At 37.2% G+C, this 23,426-nt stretch overlaps 1 protein-coding gene across 2 annotated transcripts in view; it reads right to left on the bottom strand.

Moving 5' to 3' along the window:
• LOC132918087 (dachshund homolog 2) overlaps positions 1–23,426 on the bottom strand; it is a 124,075-nt gene that overhangs the window by 37,819 nt on the left and 62,830 nt on the right. For both annotated transcript variants that reach the window (XM_060979171.1, XM_060979172.1), the window contains 2 exons: positions 16,309–16,531; positions 15,368–15,418 (listed from right to left, as the gene is read on the bottom strand). In XM_060979171.1, the coding sequence (XP_060835154.1) occupies positions 15,368–15,418; positions 16,309–16,531 (274 nt within the window). The remainder of the gene's footprint in view (positions 1–15,367; positions 15,419–16,308; positions 16,532–23,426) is intronic.

Raw genomic sequence — 23,426 nt, 5'->3', positions numbered from 1 at the left:
CATGTTATAATAATATTATAGCTTTTTATTTTTTTTATTATACGTGTACGAAGAAAATGTCTTTGGAAATTCACCGCCGCGGTCGTAATATGGATTTCGCATACCTATATAAAATATCATCATGTGTATGTGTGCGTGTGTGTAATTATTGTTCGAAAACGAGTTTTGGAAAACGACGTAGCGTACGTATCATATTATTTATTTCACGCGTGTGTATTATATCGACCACGACGACTCATATTGTCTTTACATAATGATGACTAGGGAACGGATTTTATTGTAAATACATATTTTTATTGGAATGAGATATTTTTAATCTGATAAAAAATATGCACGATTCAGATCATTCTTATTAAAATAAGCCCAATTTTATTTTACATATTTTTACATATTTTGGTATAAATACATATTTTTACATATTTGGTAAATAAATACATATTTTAGTACTTATTTTAGTGATTTTCAGTTTTTGACGACTTTAAACATTATCTGTTTCGTCTAAATTAACAAGATTAGTAATTTTTGACGACCACCAAATATTATCGTTATCTAAATGGCATTTACGTACTTATTTCCGGCACGTGGCATGCCACTATATAGATTAGAACTGTTCAGTACCTCTTGTTAATGCCTGACGATATAAATATAAAATAAGGAAATGGTATCTACACTGTCGAGTATGTAGGTACTCGACAATCGTCTTTAGTATCATTCGTAGTTTCTACACATTTAAAACGTAATTTCGTGTACTAGTCGACGTCTAGTTTATAATTTTAAAATGCCAAAAGTTGTGAAATCGAAATCAAAAGCGAATTTTTATTTAAAAGAGTTTCCTAACGAGACATTTAAAAGTGATGGAGAAATCTTATTCTGTTCATGCTGTGAAAAGGCAGTATCAATAAATCAGCGTTTTTCAGTTACTCAACATATATCTACATCTAAGCACCAACAAAATAGAGATCGTAAAAAAAAATTTCAACAAAATTTCTTGAATTCAGAGCCATCTACGTCTTCCAATAATTTGTCAGCTTTTAATACGGATTTGTGTCGTATGTTGATTCGCGCGGATATTCCTATTTTCAAACTAAAAAATCGAGAATTTACTGATTTTTTAAAGAAATATACCGGACAACAAATTCCAGATGAAAGCACCATCCGAAAGAATTATGTTAATATAATTTACGAGGAAACATTACAATCAATTAGACAGTGTATTCAAGATGGACCAATATGGGTTTCAATTGATGAATCAACAGATGCAGTGGGCAGGTATGTTGGTAATGTAATCATCGGCAAACTATGTTCTGAGCCTACTAAATCATTTCTTTTAAATTGTGTGCAATTAGAAAAATGCAATAATAAAACTATTGCTAAATTATTTAATGATTCTATGAACTTATTATGGCCAAATGGTGTAAAATATGAAAACGTATTTTTATTTTTGACCGATGCTGCACCTTATATGGTTAAAGCCGATAGTATTTTGACAGCATTTTTCCCTAAACTGGTTCATTTGACATGTTTAGTACATGGCTTTCATCGTGTCTCAGAAACAATAAGATGTAATTATTCCGAGGTTGATCAATTAATAGCGACCATTAAAAAAATATTCTTAAAAGCGCCAAGTCGTGTTTCAAAATTTAAAGAAATGTATCCAGATCTTAATTTACCTCCTGAACCTATTATAACAAGATGGGGTACGTGGCTTGAAGCCGTCCAATACTATTGCGATCATTTTGACAAAATAAAAAATGTTATTTCAAATTTCGATACTGAATCGACCGCAGCTATTGAAAAAGCCAATTCACTGATGCAAGATATCAATTTAAAAAACAACTTGACATACATTTCTGCAAATTTTTGTTTTTTGATTCAGACAATTAAACAATTGGAAACTAAAAACATGTCTTTGATAGAAAGCATTAGCATTGTAGAAAAATCTGCAGATAAATTAGAAAAAAGTCAAGGACACATGGGAGAAATAGTCAAAAACAAATTTGCAAATATCATTGAAAAAAATTCTGGATTTCAAACTATTAAAATCATCAGAGATATTTTAATTGGTAAAAATCAACAAGGATCTCTCGACATTGAATTCACTCCTTCTGATATAGTGAACATGAATTACGCCCCTATCACATCTGTTGACGTAGAACGGTCTTTTAGTCAATACAAGAGTATTCTCCGACCAAACCGTAGAAATTTTTCATTTTCAAACCTTCAACAATATGTTGTTTCTCACTGCTTTGTTCCGGAATAATAGTTTTATATACCTACATCGTTTGTAATACTTTTATGTATATAATATTTTTTTTTTGTAATTTTTAGTACCTACTAATACATTTTTTCGATATACATATTTTTATTTTTTTTTTACATATTTTAATAAAATTAAGTACATATTTATGTACATATTTTGATTTTTTTATTACAATAAAGTCCGTTCCCTAATGATGACAATACGCATAATAATAATAGTAATATATTAGTATATTACTATATGATATTCGAAAGTCTCCGTTTTCGAGAAGCAAACAAAGTCGCGCACAGAGGACCAGACCACGCTGAAGATAGGGTTCGCCGGATCGTGGCACCGGGGCCGGCGTTAATACTTTAATAATAATACATATTTCGAAACCGGTTCGGCATAGTCGTCCAAAAAATAAACTCGCACGCGCGCTCACACACACACTTACATTGATGGTGTATCGTGTTCGAACGTACCTGAAGTCAAATATACAACAACAATATCGAATTTTCTACGAAAAAAAAAAAAATTATTTCGGTTCTCCACCAGCAGCTGGTCTTATCGTTTGGAAGCCACACACTACACTCGTTCACGCCAGTGACACACAAAACCACCGTCCCCCGTTAAATTATATATTATTAGCTGTACGATTTACCTGTACCTCCTCCTATCTGTCACGTAAACGCACCCTAAAGCCACGACAACGCACCGAAAAAATATGGTAGTATTATCGCCGTCGTTGGTCGTCGAGCGATTCGTTTGCAGACAAGATTACGGGTCCCGACGAGATTAAAATTACGAGCGGCGGTGGCGGCGTGTCGCCGCACAGATAAGTTCCGCTGGGATTTCGCTGTCGTGTACAGTATATCATTTGGTCGATCCGACTGGGCGAGGACACGTTCGCCGCCATCCACCGATAATTAATTATCGTTTATCCGCGGCCCGTCGCAGTGTATAAAAATATATAATAATAATAATATTATTATGGTAATAAGAGTATAATATTATAATACACCAAAAATATTCTCAAACGGCGGCCGCGTTGTCGGTTTGACGAATTCACTGCGGACACGGTTTCTTATCTGCGGGACGTCAGAAATTTGGACGTTCAGGATAAATAACAAATAAAATCAAAATAAAGACTGTTATAAAAAGAGACGGAGAAAAAGAGATCGGCAAAATTAATTCCCGTAACGTTCTTTGACTTCTTTCCCGGCGCGTGTGGAGGGTGAATTTTCATTAGTCCGCGCGCCGGAATCGCATATATTCTAATCCGTTCTTTGTGTATATATTATAGCAGTAGTAGTAGTAGTAATAATAATAATAATAATAATAATAATAATACTGCACGACGAGAAGAATGTCCGGACCGCCGCCGACGCGGATAGCGGGAGCCCGCATATTAAAAGTCCTGTTTGTCTTTAGGATGTTGTTCCCTTTCATTTCCGCCGCCAGCTATATATATTGATTCAATCGGATGTTTTGATTAAAATTTAAATACACAACTCCCCTTATCATTCTACCGGCTCCGATGGGGATTTTTTCTTCTTCTCCGCTCATTTAATCCCGACGTTATGGCCATTCGATAATAATTATGATAATTCCTCTCTTTTCTTTTTCGTTTTGTCGGAACGTTTTTTTTCTTTTCCTCTCCTTAGCCATTCGTATTATTAGTAGTATATTAGTATTAGTTTTTTCTTTCATCAGGACCCACGTGTAAGGTATGCACGTATACCTATATAGTTATTAGGTGTATTATATACATATTATTACTATTTGACGATTTTTTTTTTATCGTCATCAAAAAACCGTTTTTTTTCCATCGTCTTTTAACGTGACACGCGCAATAATAATATATATATACCTACTATTTGCACCCTGTAATGATATATTGTATTGTTCAATTTGACTAATCCTCTCGACACCATTGCGCTGCAGCGTGTCTTTTGTTTGTGTTTAATAAACACGCGCGAAAAATACCCCGAAAAGAGTGTCGTCGCAGTCTGATGAGTTGAGGTGGGGATCCCGCGCACAGCGACGGCGGCCGCCGTCATGCTAATTTGTTGAAGGGGTTGTGATATAGGATCAACAGCAGCAGCAGTAACAGCAACATCACATCATCGAAATCCGATTCGGCGGCGCGGTGAAACAATAATAACCCGAGAAACAGCCCCGGGCTAGAGGGTAGTTCGTCTGCTGCGGTGGTGGTGGTGGTGGTGGTGGTGGTGCGGTGGTACATTTTAGGCAGGCGAACGGCAGTGGAAGATTTTAAACTTTTGCCCGTTACGCAGAAGGGTCGAATAAGTAATAAGTATAAGATTTCTGGAGCGAAACGCCGCGGCATCGTCTTCTACCCGTTTCTCAGTCATCGCCCGTCGACCATCCGCCTACCATCGGTAGGTACTATACGGTTATGCGGCGTGTGTTGCCAAAACCCTTTGGGGGCTTTGCCGTTTTGAGTTATGATTATTAATACACACGTATCCTGTGTGTGCAACGCGCAAAACTCCTTACGATTATAATATTAAACTCCAACGTTCCGGACCCGGGACCATGTTAATTGAAACGAAATCTCAGATTCGTCGGCGGCCGGTCGAGTGTGGCATAGCAAGGGTGAGTGTACGAAAGTGAGTGAGAGGGAGAGAATAAGAGTGAGTGAGAGAGAAAGAATGAAAGAGAGAGACAGACAGCGAGAGAGTCGGAGAGGATTTAATATTAAATTAATCGACATAGACATACGCACTGAGGTGGTGGTGGAGGTGGGTGCGAGTGCATATATATTGTACATGTATATATTATAATGTGTTTACGGAAAGTTTATGCGTAGTCTGTTTGTATGTGTTTATCTGTGTGCGTATGTATTCGCAGATGATCGAAAATCCAACCGGACGGATTCCGGAATCAACGGGCGTGTAGGTAGGTATATACAGCATTATATTATATAGCTGCCTGCAGTGGTAGTATGCTTGTTGGATCGGCGGAGGTACAATAATTAGGCCTACCGTGATTATTATCGAATAATCATGCCGGAGGCGATAAAACAATGTTTCGCAATTCATTAACTCTAACAGCAGCGTAGTACGTCCGCCATCACAGCCGCAATGATTTATATTAAATAATATTAATCGCATATATGTGTGTTTGGTGAATATAACCTGATATTGCATACTCGTACACTGTATATATATTTTATATATATATATAGTTACAACACTCGACATGTAAAATAATAACATTAAATACGTTATAATATACGCTACGCCCTTTGCACTATTTAATTTTTCATCACCGTTATACTCGCAATAACACAATATGGTATATGATAATAAATTGCTGGTAGGTATTAATTAAATTTACAAATATGAAGGTATAAAAATTTAGTTATTGTCTAGTTTGCAAGATAATTTCTATACTACTTTGGCAACCGGATAGATCTAAGTTCAAGCGTGTGCTTATCAATATTCACGATAATTCGATCACATAAAATTCACACTCATATTATATTCATCAAAGGCTAACGTAACGTCGTTGTACGTTTTACTCACCAGTGGAAAATAAAAATATATATATTTTTTTTAAATGTTCGTTAAAATATTTTAGTTTTCGATTTGCGATAACAGTTTTAATATTTTTTATCATATTATCGTATGTGACTATCAAATTTTTTAAATAATTTTTTGGCCTCTATCATAGCTCGTTTTACAGACCGTTATATACATTTATGATATTTTAAAATAATTTTACAGAAATTGCTATTTATTTTTGAAATACACAATTATTCTAAAAGTTTATAATCCTAATAGGTATACTCTCATGTTTTGTATTATATTATTTAGATAATATGTATAATATATAATCCTAGACCTAGATGTTAGTATACATTTTATATACATTTAAAACATGTTAATTTAAAGAATTGTATCAATATACGATAATTAGGTATGAATTTAATAAATAATATTTTTATTTTAGAATAATACGTGAAGGTTCTAAACGAACTTTATAATAACATTTATAATATATGAAGAAAAAAAATGTTTACATTTCTTGGTTATTTCTTCGAGAGTCGATCGGTGGCACATTATCTGATCGAATGTCATGTCATAAACTCGTAGTTTCAGAACAGAATACAGTACCTAATTAGAATTACTTTCAATGTCATTCCGAACGATTTGTAAGTGACGTCCAGATTTTTAATGGGAAAGTTTCGTACGCCCCGGAGCACATTCCTTTGAGACTACTCGTAAACCAAATTTGTATACATTTAAAACAAGATTATTAATTTCTTTTCCGAGGGTTAAAAGTTCAAAGCGAGAAAGAGGGAGTTAATTATTAAAACGGATTCAGTACGGAGGGAATTAAAACGCGAAACGAAACTGAATTTTTGGTTTTGACAGTATAAAAGGCAATCGACAGCGTTAGCGGCGGCGACGGAGGCAGTATAACAGCAACAGACTTTTTGAAAAAGCCCAAATGCGATTATTATTATTTGTACCTCTGAAATCGAACCTGAATAAGAACGTTAGTATAATAATATAATATCATAAAACTCCAAACTCGTTTCACGTATAATTTTATATAGGTACGTAAATACTATATTTTATCACTGTATATTATCATCGTGTTATTATTCTGTCTGGACAAACGTGTGCATATAATAATAATAATAATAATATTGTACATTATAACATTATTACGTACATATAATATGTGTATACATTAAAATATACAATACGCGCGTTCGACGATCGCCCACCCGGCGATCCATTATTATGAGTTGTATTTTTTTTTTCATCAATATATAGAGCGCATATTTTATACACACAAATATATAATATAGATAGATGTGTGTCGACCGATAACGTATTTCGATCGGAATGACACGAGCGTTTACAATATTATACTTACACACACACACGCTCGCTAGAGTGAGTGCCTTGTAATTAGCAGCTGGCGGCGGACAAGGACTAGCCGTACACACACACCCACTTTGGAAAATAAAAAAGGCGTTTCGACTAAATCAAAAACGGTTTTTATACATATATATTAACATATTATATACGTATTGAATATTGTTCCTCTACAATAGTAACGGCAATAATCATAATATAAACTCGTGACAGTGACATGCGGCGCAAGTCGCGCAACATCGTCGTCGTCGGCGGCTGCTGCTGCGGCTGCTGTTGTTGATGCACGTAATGCCCGGACAGAGCAGAGATCGGTAGTGGCCGATAGCTTTGTGTACGCGGCGGCACCCTGCGCGCTACAGCCACTGCTGCCCACGCGCAACCGTATTAAATATTAATAGTAATAATATTATTATCCTATTCCGAATGGTAATTGATTCGGCGGCGGGCACCACCACCTGCACACGTCACGACGAGATGTTTTAGTGCGACGGTCGTGCGTTATACCGGCCGGCTCTGCCTCTCCTCCGGGATGATGGGTATATACCGGTATATCGGTCGCGTGCGCTTTGGTGCGCGCGGAATGCGGTACGACCGACACTGACCATATATATAAAATGGGAGTTTACCGATTGCGCTAAACACGACCTTATCGTAGACCAATATAATAATTTCGCTCGATTATACTTTCAGAATCGACTGACCGATAATATATTGCGTTCAGTATTGGACCATTTCATGTTTTTAGATATACGATGACTATAATAATATTTATTATTTTCAATACTTACGAATTAAGTCTACGCTAATCGCAATCGCACAAAAGTATCTAATTTGTATAGTATCATTTATGTATTGCCCCATATTATTATATATCATAAAGTATTACACCATGTGACAAACCGATTAGGTCAATAGATAGCTTACGGAAACTTAATTCCGTATGTGTAGGTTAACCACATTAACCGTAAAATATAAATTGGTAAATCCAAAATACAAAGTTTGATTTAGGCACAAATAACTAATAAAATTATACAACTCACTGTTTATCATCATCGAATATATTGTCATGTTTTATGCATTTATTTAAATCAAAGGCCCAACGAGCGCTGTCGAAAGTTTCGCGAGCGATACAAACGAAACGATTTCATCTTCCATACATCTACATCGTCTCCGCGCCGGTGATACGATATCATAATCCTCGGGGCTGAACGAGAAAACCTCGTTGCTGCGTCCCTGCAGAGGGTCACGGTGCGACGCGATTAACGCGGTCCATTAGATTGAATAATGACGTCCCGTCCGGCAGGCGTATAATCTCAGTCGGAGGCTGCGGAGATTACGCGCTGTCGCGACCGCAAAACCCGCGTATTTGTCCCGGCAGGCGACGGCCTTTGGATTTGCGTGATGTACACACACGACGGACGTATAATAATATGCTAGGTAAATTTGTAATTTTTGTCGTCTTGTGAGGCGGTACCAAGATGACAGATATTTTTTGCATGCTGTTCATCGTATATAATATAATAAAAAATCTTATCAAAATACGCGTCGTCCAAAGGTATTTCTTTCATTCCTACGACACATCGCGTGTGAGCACACTATTATAATATTTGAACTGAAAAACCATATCATTTCAGCGTCGCGGTATATACCTATGTTTATCATTAATTTGTTTATTATTGTTATAGCTGTTGTGCAAGTTCGTGTATTACGCTATGTTCCATGCTGACAGCAATAATAATTAGTTATCGTGTATATATGAGACAATGACTGTCAGGACGAGATCGTATTTTTAAGTGCCATAGGGGCTTTGGGTGCCGTAGTCTGCGTGGAGTCAGAAATAAAACACCGTTTTCCTCCACAGATATATATATATATATACGTATATATGTGTGTGTGTGTAAACGTGAAGGTCGAAAGCGATATTACGCCCTACCCGTGATTTACAATACATATACACCGAAACTGCGACTAATTCAAAGGCGACTTGGAATTTATTTTAGACGATAAATTTACACTCAAGACCAATATAAAACGTTCTTTTCTATAATATATAATACATAACGCTGGTTGGTGGACAAACGCTTTTTAAAAAGACCTGTCAACCGGGGATTATTGAAACGAAACTTTACGTGATTTTCTGAAATGGTTTTTTTCAATTTACTTAGTTTCGAGATAACATCATTCTTTAGAATTCATACATTTTCACATTGTTATAGGTACTATATAAGCACTGCGTATTAAAAATATTGTAAGATATTATATTATATTTTTATTTTTCACATTTTGGCCGTCTGTATAATATAATATAATCGTATTCTCCGTGTATGTATGTGCGTGTGCTTGTATCGGAAAGTTACCAACTGGTAATATATCAACTGGCTATCAAAAGCAGCGTAAAAAGGACACGTCCCCGCGGCAAAAAGTTAGCAAAGTGAATTTATGATTCCGAAAATGTGTCCTGTGGGGGTGGTGTTTTTTCATACACACTCGGCCGATACGGTCGGTGACAAATGAATCCATCTTGTCCGCATTTCGGGGTCAGGTCGAGAAAAACGAGTTTTCAATTGAAATCCAATATTTTTTCTTCCACCGCTGTCACCCCCGCGACCCAAACTTTGGTCTGCAGATAAGGGAGAAAGCCGATACCACGATGACGGATATTAACTTCAACGCCGCCGTATGATGTTCGGTTTACTAAAAGGCGACAATATGACTTCTTTTTTTTTACGTGACGGCCGTCAACGAATTCGCAGTAGATAACTATTAGATAACTGTAGTATAGCGACGATGATAGCGCAGAAATAAATCCCCGGTGTGCTACAGTTATATATATATATACATTATACAGTGGTTATTTATTTTTTAAGAAAACTCCAGTGGAGGAAGAGAACGGCGGGTTGGTCGCGGCGAAGAGCCGGTCATAATATTATAGTACTTCGCATCGTATAAACGACAAAAGAAATTTTGTGCGCGTAATCCCACGCGCTTTATCTGGCAGAGCCGAGATATTATTGTATATTTAATACGAAGAGGATAAGTATTTGTAAAGAATATTATTAATAAAAATACGGACGGGGAGGATTTGTTGGGACATTAATATTTCGATATTGAAATTTTTCTTTATTTTATTACTATAAAACTCTCCTCCGCCAATCTAACCGTCCTCAGCGCGATGCGACGGAGTTTCCCTGCAGCCGGACCGCTGATGTACCAGTCGTCCACGTGTATTGTATAGGTTTATCGATTTTTTCGTACGCACAACGGATTCGAGTTGAATAGCAGCAGAAAAGCACAAAACATTATCATGTCGTATATAGGTACTGCACTGCGTGAGGTGGTATGGGTGTAGGACCACTAGCTTTAAACATGACCAACACACGTCATGTACTTACGTGTAATTTAATATTATACATACACATTGGTACATACAATTCTATATTATTATATTATAACAGAACGCATGTATAAACATATTGTAGTAATATTATTATTATTATTATCATCATCATTATTGTATATATATATATATATATATATAGACACGTGTCGATGGTCCCCGGAAGGGATGGCATTTGATCGCGGCCAGAGGTTTTGTAGAAACAATGGGCATTCGGACGGACGCATACACACACGCATACGTAGATATTTATATATAATATAATAATATATATCCCGTACAAAAGCGGAACAGACGCGGGTACAATGGGGAAACAACGATATTAGATTAAAACACTGGACCGATAATACTCTGCAGCCACGGCGGTAGTGGTGGCGATGATGACGGCCTGTGATGAGCCCGCCACTATATTATTATAATAATAATAATATTATGTATAATGTGTATATATATATATGTTATTATGTATAGACTGGCGCTACTGCCGCCACCTCTGTGATATCTAGATTTGTGGGCATTATTGTGTGCGGAGGTTTTGCTAATTATTACGCGCGCCCGATGTGTGTGTATACTGGACCAGCTTTACCAAAAACGTCTACGTGTGTGTTACTATTGTTATTGTTATTGTTATTCCTTCGGAACAATGGACCCGAAATCCCGGCCACCCAAAAACAATACGAAAAGCCGCTCTACTATATAGTCGTTAATGCCGCGTAATTAACCGCGATATAATCCCATCACCACCACTGCCACCGCCGCAGTGGCTGATTAGTATTATTATTATCGTTGTACCTATATAAATATGATATCCGAGTTTACACATCAAGCCGTCTATATGTACACGTATTCTATATTATTATGCGGCTGTGTTTGTTTTGATCGACAAAAATATAATATTATAGGCACTATCGACCATGTGTCTGGCTAGTATTGTGTCTAGTGACGCTGCCGTGAACCGTTAGCCGTATATAATAATAAAATAAATCAATTAAACGATATGGCGTTTCGATAACACGTCGAATGTTGGCTGCCGATTTTTAATTTACTGCACGCGTCCCTGGTAAAATTGCCGCCCGTTAAATGCATCAGTCGCTATACTGGATTATTTGGATTTAACGCCACACAGACTGCGGAAGTTACATAGACATATTATTGTAGTAAGGTATATAATTGGAACATAATAATATTATTGTCGTATATACTGGGGAATCGTTGTTTTTATTATAAACGGTTGTCCATTTTTTTTTTTTTTTTTTTTTTTATCGCAAAAAATAAAATGACAATCCACGCCAATCAAGGCAACTTCGAACACCGAGATTTAACCAAAATCCATTTTTAATACGACGATGCGCTACTATCTATATATTATGGCTGCATAGCACACTACAACGGTTATCCGCTGGGTTGGAGGGGGGAACCGGCGTGTCATTTCCCCTTTAAAGCTTATCGTTATTGACAAAGTTTTTTCTCCTACACGTAACGATTGCGCTGGGTTTTTTACTCCAGCAGAATATGCCTTTTTTAACCCACCAGAGTGTTGTTTGCGAGAAATTCGAATAAAAATGTAATTTAATGTTTGACGTTTTAGCGACATTGTTTCCCAGTTCTCCTCGTCCTTTCACCATTCCCAACCCCCGACCATCGAACACACCTTATACACACAACCGCCGGCGCACGACAACACTATAAAAATTTTACGTCGTTAGTGTACGTCGTTTACCATCGCCGCCGTAGCCCTCCCACACATAAAGAGAAATTGGCGTAATGGAAGTCGCATCTGGCAACCCCTTAAGACACACCGCACACGCATATAACAGAGCAAGAAGCGTCGTCGTGTACATCATAAAGAAATGACTACCACGGCGACGAGGGGTGTGAACGGAAAATAAAAAAATCGTTCGTTCAATTCTCGTATATTATTCGATTCTCGAGGCTCTTCTCTCATTATGGTACCGCACACTATGTACAAAGGAGTGGCGGGTGGGCGTGTGAGACGTGAAAGTCGTTTTTCATATATATATTATTATTTTTTCCCCGTTTTTCCCCTCCACCGTGACTACTCGCCCTGTCCGCGTGACTCGTGATGGAAGATTTTCCGCGTTGTCGTTTTTTATTTGTTTCACGTTTGCCAGCGCGCGCGCCGTACTGTTATTAAACGTTTCGGGAATATGTTTCGGCAAGTTATAATACGAGCGGGCGCGGACAGCGGCAGATCGAAAACGTCATCCATCAATTCCGCCTCCGCTGAGAACTGCCGCTACGTCGACGAACGGACGGCGGAGAAGTGAAAAACGTGTGCATACAGCAACACGGGAATGGCGGTGTGTTATTATTATTATTATCGTTATTATTACTATTTCACTGCGCGCATGTAATATATGCGTATTAATACGTTATGAAGCGCAAAGAAAAATGTTTAAACAAAGACGATATTATACGGCATAAGGTGGTATAATAACAATTATTGCGATAAACGTATACTTGTATTTTCTCTACGTGGTCCACAAGACCCTATTTATAAATATTATACGCGCAACGGCGATGACTATTATAGGTCTCAGCAGCGGCACATTGGGCGTGTTTAGAGATGCCTTATAAAAAAAAAAAAAAAAAACCGTGAAGAAAACTAAAACGGAAAAAAAAGTTAATAACTTCTTTTGCATAAATATTTAACGTAAAAATGACTGCGGCGTTCATATAATAGGCCTTCCCTGTGCCCGCGTATAATCTCCGGAGACGTGTAAAACGTTTCTTTTCGCGCTCCCCGGACACGACGACGCATATTATACAATACATGTATATACATTAATACGTGTATATATTTTTTATCCACCCTTCGTTATTTCACCATCGTCCCTTATTTATGTGTGTTTGTGTGTGTGTGTGTGTGTGTGCGCGCGCGCGTGTGTATCCATTGCGCGCCAAAAGAAAATTGTTATAAATGATACGCGACGACCGAAGGAACTCTGCAGGCTGCTACCGCCACCACCGCCGGATATAAATTAGATCAGAGCGGTCCCGGAGATGGGCGCCGCGAACAAAAATAATAACCCAGTAAATATATACGATATCTTTTATATATATATATATACATTTATATGATGTGTATATAAATACGGCACGAAAAAAATATAAGAAAAGTTTTAGCGTTAAATTCAATTTAAGCACCCGCGCTCGCTCCGCGTCGTCGTTTTCTGCTTTCGACCCGTGTCTTTGTGTGCACACCCATATAATAATACGAGGAGATATCATATACGTATACCTTTGTGTCGTCGTCACCGCCGCCGCCGCCGCCACCGAGTACAAATAACACAACTTTCGTGCGTTTCATTGAAATTTACGACCTCCGTCTTATTACTGTTGCCGACAACACACGATTGCAGAGCGGCACAGACAATAAGAAATTTCCGAGTGCCGCCGCTGCAGCATCCATCGCGCGAGGTGCAAACAATAATAACAAATTATTATCATCATTATATACGAAATAATATTTATGTCGCGTGTCACACGGCTTTGCTACGCACCGTGCGATACTCGCACAGTCACAGATTACCGGTCTGCTGCAATAATGTGTACGACAAAACAACTATCATCTAGGAGACTACACTGAGAGCTGCAGCTGTCTCAGGTATACCACTTAGAAAAATGTGTTAACATCTTACAAGCCATTGCCAATAGAGGATAGTTTTTCGCATACAAAGTAATAAAGATGTCGTTTAAAAATAATAACTTTTTAGTCGTTATTAATTATTTTTTCAAACAACTGCATAAAAATTCTAAAGTATTTTATTTTTAATTTACCACCTAAAAGATTTAAGTAATTATAATTTCTAATCAATCGGATAAAGATTCGTTTGCTTTATAGGGCCACTTAAACGTTTTTTTGGAACATATTCAGAACCTCAAAAAGCAAAATTATTTACCCAGAGACGTCTATGAGTATTTTATTAAATGTACCTATACATTGAATGTGTTGAAAATGGTCTAGATGGTTTAACGTGCCTGAGTTGAATATTTTAAAAAAAATTGTCGATATACCTATCATATCGCCAGAACAACGTGAAATGCTTGTAGTCAAAATCATATTTTATTATAAATTAAGAGATCTGCAGGTTTTTAAATCCAAATAACCGCGACCGATATAAGTGATAGACAACGGTGCAGGCGGCGCCGTGTATAGTGCGTGTATTATTATACTAAAGGCAATAACAGTCGTGTTCGAGTCGTAAATTCCATATAGCTGCACACATCACCGTTATCATTTCTCTATGTAATACGCATATAAGTAGGTACTGTATTAGTGCAATGTCCTGATGACCCTTCTTGTCTGTACATTATATTTATATATTATACGCATGTCCGGGGCACCGATGCGATATGGTAAAAATATTATTATTACGACGCGGTAAAAGTAAAAAAATTAATAGAAAAATAACAATAATTATCGTCGTTCTCGAGATGATGATATTGCGCCACGCGAATGCAGTATATATATTATTATTATTACTATTATATTGTGTATATCATTGGGTCGTATATTATTGAACAGAACATAATTTCCGCAGTCACCGCCGCCGCCGCCTCCATCGAACGATCGTGTGCGTCAGTTATACAGCTCGAATATTACATTATATCTCTATATGTATAAACATATAGGCATATTGCAGAAAACGGTATATATATGTATATAATATACAAGTCGTTATTTTAATAGTGCGACGCGCCGGACGGGAAGGCGTCGTGGATATAAACAATAATGATATTATATACTGCAGCACGAGCAGTGTGCGATTATTATTATTATTCTCTTACCTTTCTAGTTGTTTCATGAAGCCGGCATACGCTTTTTCCCATATACCCGAACTGTAAAACGAAAAAAAAACATATTAAAAACGTAGTGATAAACTGTTATTAATAAAATAAACCACTGTGTCATTAGGTACGAACATACATTACAATAATTTATTAACTGCACAAAATTTTATTTGTATTATTTATTATTTAGTAATACATTTTTTAAACAATAATATTTTTTTAATAATATATTATACGTATTTGGATGAATTAACTTTTTTTAAATACATAATATTTTAGAAACGTTAAAATATGTTTTTTACTGTACTTATTGTTATAAGAAATGTAATTAATTTTTAATTTAGTTTCCATGTCATTAATGCAGGTAAACGATTAGGTATATAGTATACTATGAAAAATCAATATTAAAGTCGAGTTTTATTTAAAAAAATGCATTTTATTCGTATATTAGTTAGTAATTACTTGTTTTCAATATATGCTTATTTTTAATTTTCTTTTCTTTTTATTAATAAATCGTAACAATAACTTAACGAATTTTTTTTAAGAAAATTTAAAATTATGATCTTTTAATATTTCCAAATTATATAACGGCTAACTGTGAAAACAATTAATTTTAAAATATTCGTATGCCGCAAGTAATATGGGGCAATAGTATCGACACTGTAATAAACTGTAACTATACTGTTTTGTTTTTATGTACCCGGTTCAATGTTCAAGCATATTATACTTAATATTGTTATTTCACAGTAAGTACTAAACAAAATGAAATAATAGCGATACGGGATTGACTTTAGGTGTCATTCTCTTTACTAAATATATAATATATACATATTATCGAATGAGAGAAAAAAACAGCAATGGTCTTTAAACACAGTTTCCGGTTATCGATGATAACTTCCAGGGGTCTATATAGTGGGCGCATCAGGGGAAACACTCACCTGGCCAACGCTTCCATGGAGAGTCCTTGGCTCTTAAGTAGCTGCGCGTCGGGACGGGGTAACGCGGGGTGCGACAGACCGGCTGGGTTCATGATGGCGTGTGCGGCCGCCGGATGATGGTGGTGGTGGTTAAACTGCTGCATGTACTGCATGTGTCCGAGGTGCGTGGGCGGGTGATTGTATCCATTTGCCAGCAGCGGCGATTTTTCCATGCGGGGCGAATCTGCAAAAGTATATTCATGTTAAAATGTTATTATAAAAATCAGATGCACAAACTGTGCTACAAAAAAATAATAAAGTATAAGTACGTGTAATAAAATATAATAATGTGAGTATTAACTATTAGTTATTACCCCGAGATTGGTGCCCGTATAGCAGGCGATCAGGACTAAAGAACCACCCGTGAGCTTTTTTCGTTTACGGTTTTATACTGATTATATAACAGTAGTTTTAGTACCTAAGATTCAAGATTTTCAAGAAGAAAAACACGAAATAACGCTGCGATTCTATTTGCACAGCACTTATAAGTAAAGTTCCTAATACGTTGTTTGATTCTATACAGAGCGTGTCAAGTTAAAACTATTAATAATATCATTATGTAAATATATCAATACATGTATATATAATAGTTATCGGTTCGAAGACGCGGGATCTATGCGTTAACCCGAGTGTTATAACTTATTAAGTCTAAACGTACTATACGTGACCGTGCGATCAAAAAACGTTCAGAACAAAACATAACAAAAATATTGTATACATATATAATTATTGAAACGGACTTACTGGTCGCCACTTATAATTATTAATGGACATTCCTAATGGCATTCGGTCAGAGTACCTGCCTATACATACAGAACTCGTTACGAAGTCTCTGCGGTGTGTGTGTGTGACTGATGGGTTTTGTCTTTACGGACTGACGTAGAATATATAATATACGCACGCGCGAGTACCCGAAATATATAATAATAATAAATAAACAACTGGCAAACGGTAATAATGATTATTGGTCTCGCGATGTGTACCTATATAATAATAATAATAATAACATTTTGTTATAGATGTTGATTGGCCTTTCTCAGCGGGGTCCCTCGTCGGCTAGCTCTCTCATAATAATACACACACACACACACACATTCAATTACCCGCAGGACTTTGACTAATAAGACTCGGCTTTTCGCCGAAGCTACTTGAACAACGACGACGCCGCCACCGCCACCGCCGACACACGACGATTGTGCGCGTGATTTATACGCTCGCGCTGGCGACCGTTTCCCGCCGACGTAATAACCGCCGCTATTTGTCATATATTATATTACTATTACCAGTATTACCGTTCTGCTTTGTATATATTTACAAATCTTGTTTGTACACGCGCGTGTCGATCGTCCGCTGCAGTTTGTGTTAATGCACTTATATATTATATTATGTATACAGACGTATATACAGTTTACAGTCTGTAGTAGTGTATCTCCAAACATGCCTAATAACAACATGTAGTTGCAGTGCACCGCACCCGCTGCAGTTAATCGCTTTCACCGACGAGAATATTATTGTTATTATCGTTATTATTATATTATTACGTAACGACATGTTCACGCGCAAGTTCGTATTTACCCGGTTACCCTTCTGTATAGTATACTGTAACCACGCGATCGTCTACCACGCAAATAATTAATATAGTACCGAAATATATCGCTGTAGTGTTTTGTCAGTGACAGAACTTAAAGATAAACAATACAACGCGATATTCGTAATTGATAGTCATACATTTTTTATCATAAAATATGCGTGTACACGTGACTACTTCCGATACTATGGTATTATATTATAATAGTGTGTAAAGTGCGGACGACGGATACACTGATACACAACATTTAACTTTGCACTGTATATACTTTAATGTATATTAAAGTCCTTCGTGGATCAATGCGTCTTAGTTATTATATTCTCGATTCACAGTCATGAAATAACAAAACTTTTAAAATGCTTTTACGGCTGTATCCTTGTATAAAATAAAATATTCATTTAAGTTCTTGCTTTATATAGTAGCTTGGCACTTTTTCCCATTTAATTTTATTATTAAATCTCACTTTCGATACCGGAAAATGTTAATTCGATTTGAGTTATATTCTACTTATATATATATATATATATATATATATATATACACGTGTGCGCGTGAAAAAAAATTATTAAACGAGTCCCTCGGTGTGTTTGTTATCGTATAAAGACAACATGTAAATTGGATAACGCTATTTTCCATTAAAAAGTGTTTTCGTTTCAGAACAATTTCCATTAATAAAACGGTAAATGTACCAAATATCTATACAGATATATATATATATATAAGGAAGGAGGTGCCTCGTTGAGTCGAAAATGCAGATGCTACGCATTTTGCTTGTGAACGTATAATCTACTGCTCACCGCTGTAACACGGAATAAGAATATATAATGTAATAATTGATTATCGTAAAAACAAACGACAGATTATATGCGACGTATAATTTATCAAAAGCTCGAGATAGTGAGTGAGAGAGGGAGAAGGAGGAACCAGTGTATGCTATTTTTGGATGAAGTTTGGCGGATTTTAGGAGAAACGGATGAATGAGAGGGCGGTGAATGGTTAAGAGGAAAAGGGCGTATAAAGTATGTATACATGTATAATGTATATGATTATATATTGTATATATATATATATATATATACCAATGTCAGTGGGTGGTATACGGAAACTCGGGTCGCTGCAGCCATTTGAAGTGTGAAAACCTTTTCGGACGGTAATTATAATTCGGTGGCGACGGTATAGCACCGACGACGTAGAGATGGAGGCAAAAAAGAAAACAAAAAAGACCTTAGGTTTAAATTAGCCGTTTTGGGTGCCGGTGCTAATGATAAAGCACGGGGGTGGCTACAGTGTAAAGCGGCTATACCCGGGTGCAATCCATCATCATCGCAGGAGTCGTCGTCGTATTCACAGTCTCCACCACCACCGTAGGGCGAGGTGGTGACCCGCAGGGACGGGATGGAAATTAAGACCAGGCGAGTGTGCGTATGCGAGTGTGTGCGTTTGTTTGTCTTGGAACCGAAAAGAAACAATATATGCTAAAATTAAAATCCTTCTCGCCACGGGTTTCGGAATATATATAACAATAAAAAAAATATAACCACGTACACAATATATGTACGTTGGGACCGACGTGTACAGGCGCTCGTGTGTGTGTACACTGCTGACAGTCGAAGAGAGTGAGAGAACGGACTCGCGCACGCAGGATGATTGATTACACTCTATATAGCTCTGTGCGTGTGTATAACCGTTTCTTGGCTTTAAGTGACGGTGGTAGTACTGCAGGGATCCCTTTATGCACACACACACACACACACACATATATATATATATATATGTATATACTCGCACGATATATATTGTATAATATATTATGTATACATTTCGACTCGTTTAAATTGAAATTAATTTGCACTCTCTTTTTCTGCTCACCGCGCCGCTGCAGCAGCAGCAGCCACCGTCGAATATTAGCATACGATATATACCGTCGGCAGAGAAAAAAATCGTCCCGAGGTCAGGGGAAGTTTATATTTTTTTTTACCTCACCACTCTATCACCACGTCGCCGTTACGCGGTTATGGGCCAGGAAGATGACGACGACTGACAGTGAATCATGACTCGCCGATGAGTAGCATCTGCGATTGAAACGTAAAAACGAAGGTTCAATTTCACAGATGAAAGCTTTGCGTCTTTTTATGCACGGGTAAACGATGATTTATACACGAGCCCGTCTCGTCTGAAAGGGTTTGTGTGGTTTTTATTTTTATTTTTTTTGCAACGAAATCGCTACAAAATACCGTATATTATTATACTTTCCTCCGAGTCACACAAAAAAGTACGTTGCGGTGACGATAATATATTTCATAATTTTTTTTTTTTATTAAAATGATATTATATTGTTTCCATGGAGTATAAAACGTCCACTTTTGTACATCATATTATAAACTTACAACTAAACAGTCACCACCGGGCCGCGAGCGTATAATATACCGAACATTAAAATAAAATTATATATATATATACACACACTTAATTCTTTCGACACTAGTGAAATATTATTTATTATAATATACATTAAACCGTTATTATATAACTTATAAGTATGAGCTCTTCATCTTACGGCCACCTGCCCGATGCACCTATATGTATATAATTTGTATGTGATACTTCGAGCATCGCTTGTTTATAGATAGGTACGTGTTTAAAATGTATGAACTGGTATAGTTATGCTAGTATCCCTTATAATCCGCGGACAAAACGATCCACCGACTATATATGCTACAGAGATCCACAATATTCCTCACACGCATTTATTTTATATACTGTAGTGTTTGTTATACACAGCGCGTAAATACGTATGTATCATAACCTCCAGAAGAACGTCTTCAATCCATAGTTTCTGCTCGAGATCACACCAACATATATATATATATATGTTTATCTGTTTTATATAATAATATGTACCAATGTATTATTACTACGTCTGTACGCCACGGTGAAACTATAATCCAGCAACAGCAGTATATATAATGCATAACAATATATAGATCGATTCAGCATCCAAACACAAACGATGTATACTGAGCGAATCCCATGGGGAGAACAATCTTTACGGATTTTTATTATTATTTTTTCTGGTTGTTATTTATTGTCTTTGGCGATCGTCTGTTAAAAATCGTCGATGTTTCGCACGGTCGTCGTCGACTCTCCACACCGCAGCCGTGCGCGTGTCGCATCGATCAAATGCATAATTAAAAAAAAACGAGCCACATCAAAAGACCAAATACACACCGCGTCACTTCCGAAACGAACCGTTCGATCATTTCGAATTTCACGGAGAGGTTCGCGCCGCCTCGAGAGGCAGAAGGGGCATTTTTGACAAATGCGGTCCGGGGATTAAACATAAAATATTCAACGGCACGGACGATGACGACGACACACTACCACCTCACAACGAAACCATATAATATACATATTATATATATATACCGTCGGTGCGCGTTTTCCGGAACCACTGTTGTATATTATAACTGCGGCAGCAAGAAAAGCCCTGTGTGCAATAATAATAATAATCACGATAATAATAAAGTAATAGTAATAAACGTTGCAGGGATGGTCGGAGGAGACCACAGCCTCATCTGCAGGGTCGCGGGGTATGGTAGTGAGAAACTATTTATCGCGTGGTCGTCATCTACGCGTGATGATGGATGACGCGCCGACGGATTTTCTGTGCATAAAATAAATATACCGTGCCGACGAAGATCGCACGCGGTGGTGTTTGATCATCGTCCGGTGGTTTGCCGGGACACGTCGTGCATATACTCCAAGAGATATTTTCGACCGTGTTTCCCGCGTTTTTACCCGCAGTATATTTGTGTTACCGCGACATTGCACGGTGTCCTGCAGGAATTTCTAGTCGGACAAAACGGTGCTGAATGCTGTGGCAGACCACACGGTAGGTTAAATAGTTATAGTGGTTTTGACAGAATTCTGTGAGCAACACTGCACTTATTGGTTGATTCGGTTGAAACGATCAAATTTTGGTTCTAACTATCTCCCCCCCCCCCGCCTTAAAAAAAATAACGGAGCTATAGCTATGTTTCGATCGAATTCTTATTAACATAATACATTTTGTGCAATATTTCCAACCGAAATAGCATCATATCGGAAAAGAATATTATATTATTTTCTACGCGGTGGCGAGCTGTAACAAGTAACGAGTGGCGGTGACAAGCTGACGAGAAGAAAAAAGAGCGTAAACACGAGAGCGTGTGTGGCGCATAAATTATCATCGTAAGTTTCTATAATTAAATATTTATTTAAGTCACTGCAACAATGCGGCGTACACACGAAAAACAAAAGGAGATAACAATCGCTATAAAACGGTTACTTTATCATTACACACACATATATATATAATCACGCGGCGATGGCGGCACTTGTCTTCTATTTTTTCTCTGCATACATTCCGTATTATATTATATTCATATTCGACCGCCGAAGATTAACAGTGTGCCGCACACGTGAAAGGCCCCCCCCGAGACGCGCACAATAAGCAGCTTCGGGGACCACCGCAGCGGACTTGGGTTTTTCTGGTCGGAACCCCGTGGAAATATACCACCACCGTCGCGGTCGTCGGCGGGTGAATTACACACACAAGACAACAGCAATAATAATAATATCATTAATTGAACAAACATAATATCAGTTTCATTATTATTATTATTATCATCATCTCGTCGTGTATACAATATATATATATGCACACACACTCAGTGATAGACCACCTCGCCGGGCTGTCTGACGAGTAATATACATAATGTGCTGTGTATATACATATAATAATATGTACTTTATACCGACGGCGATATTATGACGAATCGAACCGTGTTGATGACACGCGGAGTCGAGCGGAGTCATGTTATTGCGTTAGATGATGCGCCGACGACGGATGTAGCGATTTTAAACGGTCGGTTACGTTTAAATCGAATTTTTAATAATATTATAATTACACACGACCGAGGTGTGTAATTGGAGCTAACCGACTAAACAGGTTATATACATACATATACACACACATACAGACCGACGCGCAAAGCCGCGATATATGATGTTTGAGGAAAAATAATTTTCGATTACTACCTTTCGGTTCGAATATTAAATATATTTTAATTGCTGTTGATTGCGTGCAATATAGCACGAGGATTCAAAATACACCGTAGTATGTTCATATAGTTTCGAAATCACTCGACGGCCTCGTCCGAACGACTTTATTATATTATATTATTTTTCGTGTGTGTATATAATAATATAATATATTATATACACATCATATTATCATCATGCAGGATATAATATGATATGTCGGCGGCGAAAGGAGGAAATAAAACACAATAATTTATGCTAAAAATCGGTGTCTGTATTAAACGCGATATCGAGACCGACCGACCGACCGTAAATATGACGTCGGAACTGGGTTACCGCTGTAATCATAATGCAGTAACTTATTCAGCTGTCTATATAGGTAGTAGTACGACCGACCGAACGAACTAGT

Source organism: Rhopalosiphum padi, chromosome 1 (genome assembly GCF_020882245.1).
Source record: "Rhopalosiphum padi isolate XX-2018 chromosome 1, ASM2088224v1, whole genome shotgun sequence".
Taxonomy (NCBI): Eukaryota; Metazoa; Arthropoda; class Insecta; order Hemiptera; family Aphididae; genus Rhopalosiphum; species Rhopalosiphum padi.
The sequence above is the reverse complement of the archived record's forward strand: the minus strand, read 5'-3'. Positions and strand labels throughout refer to the sequence as shown.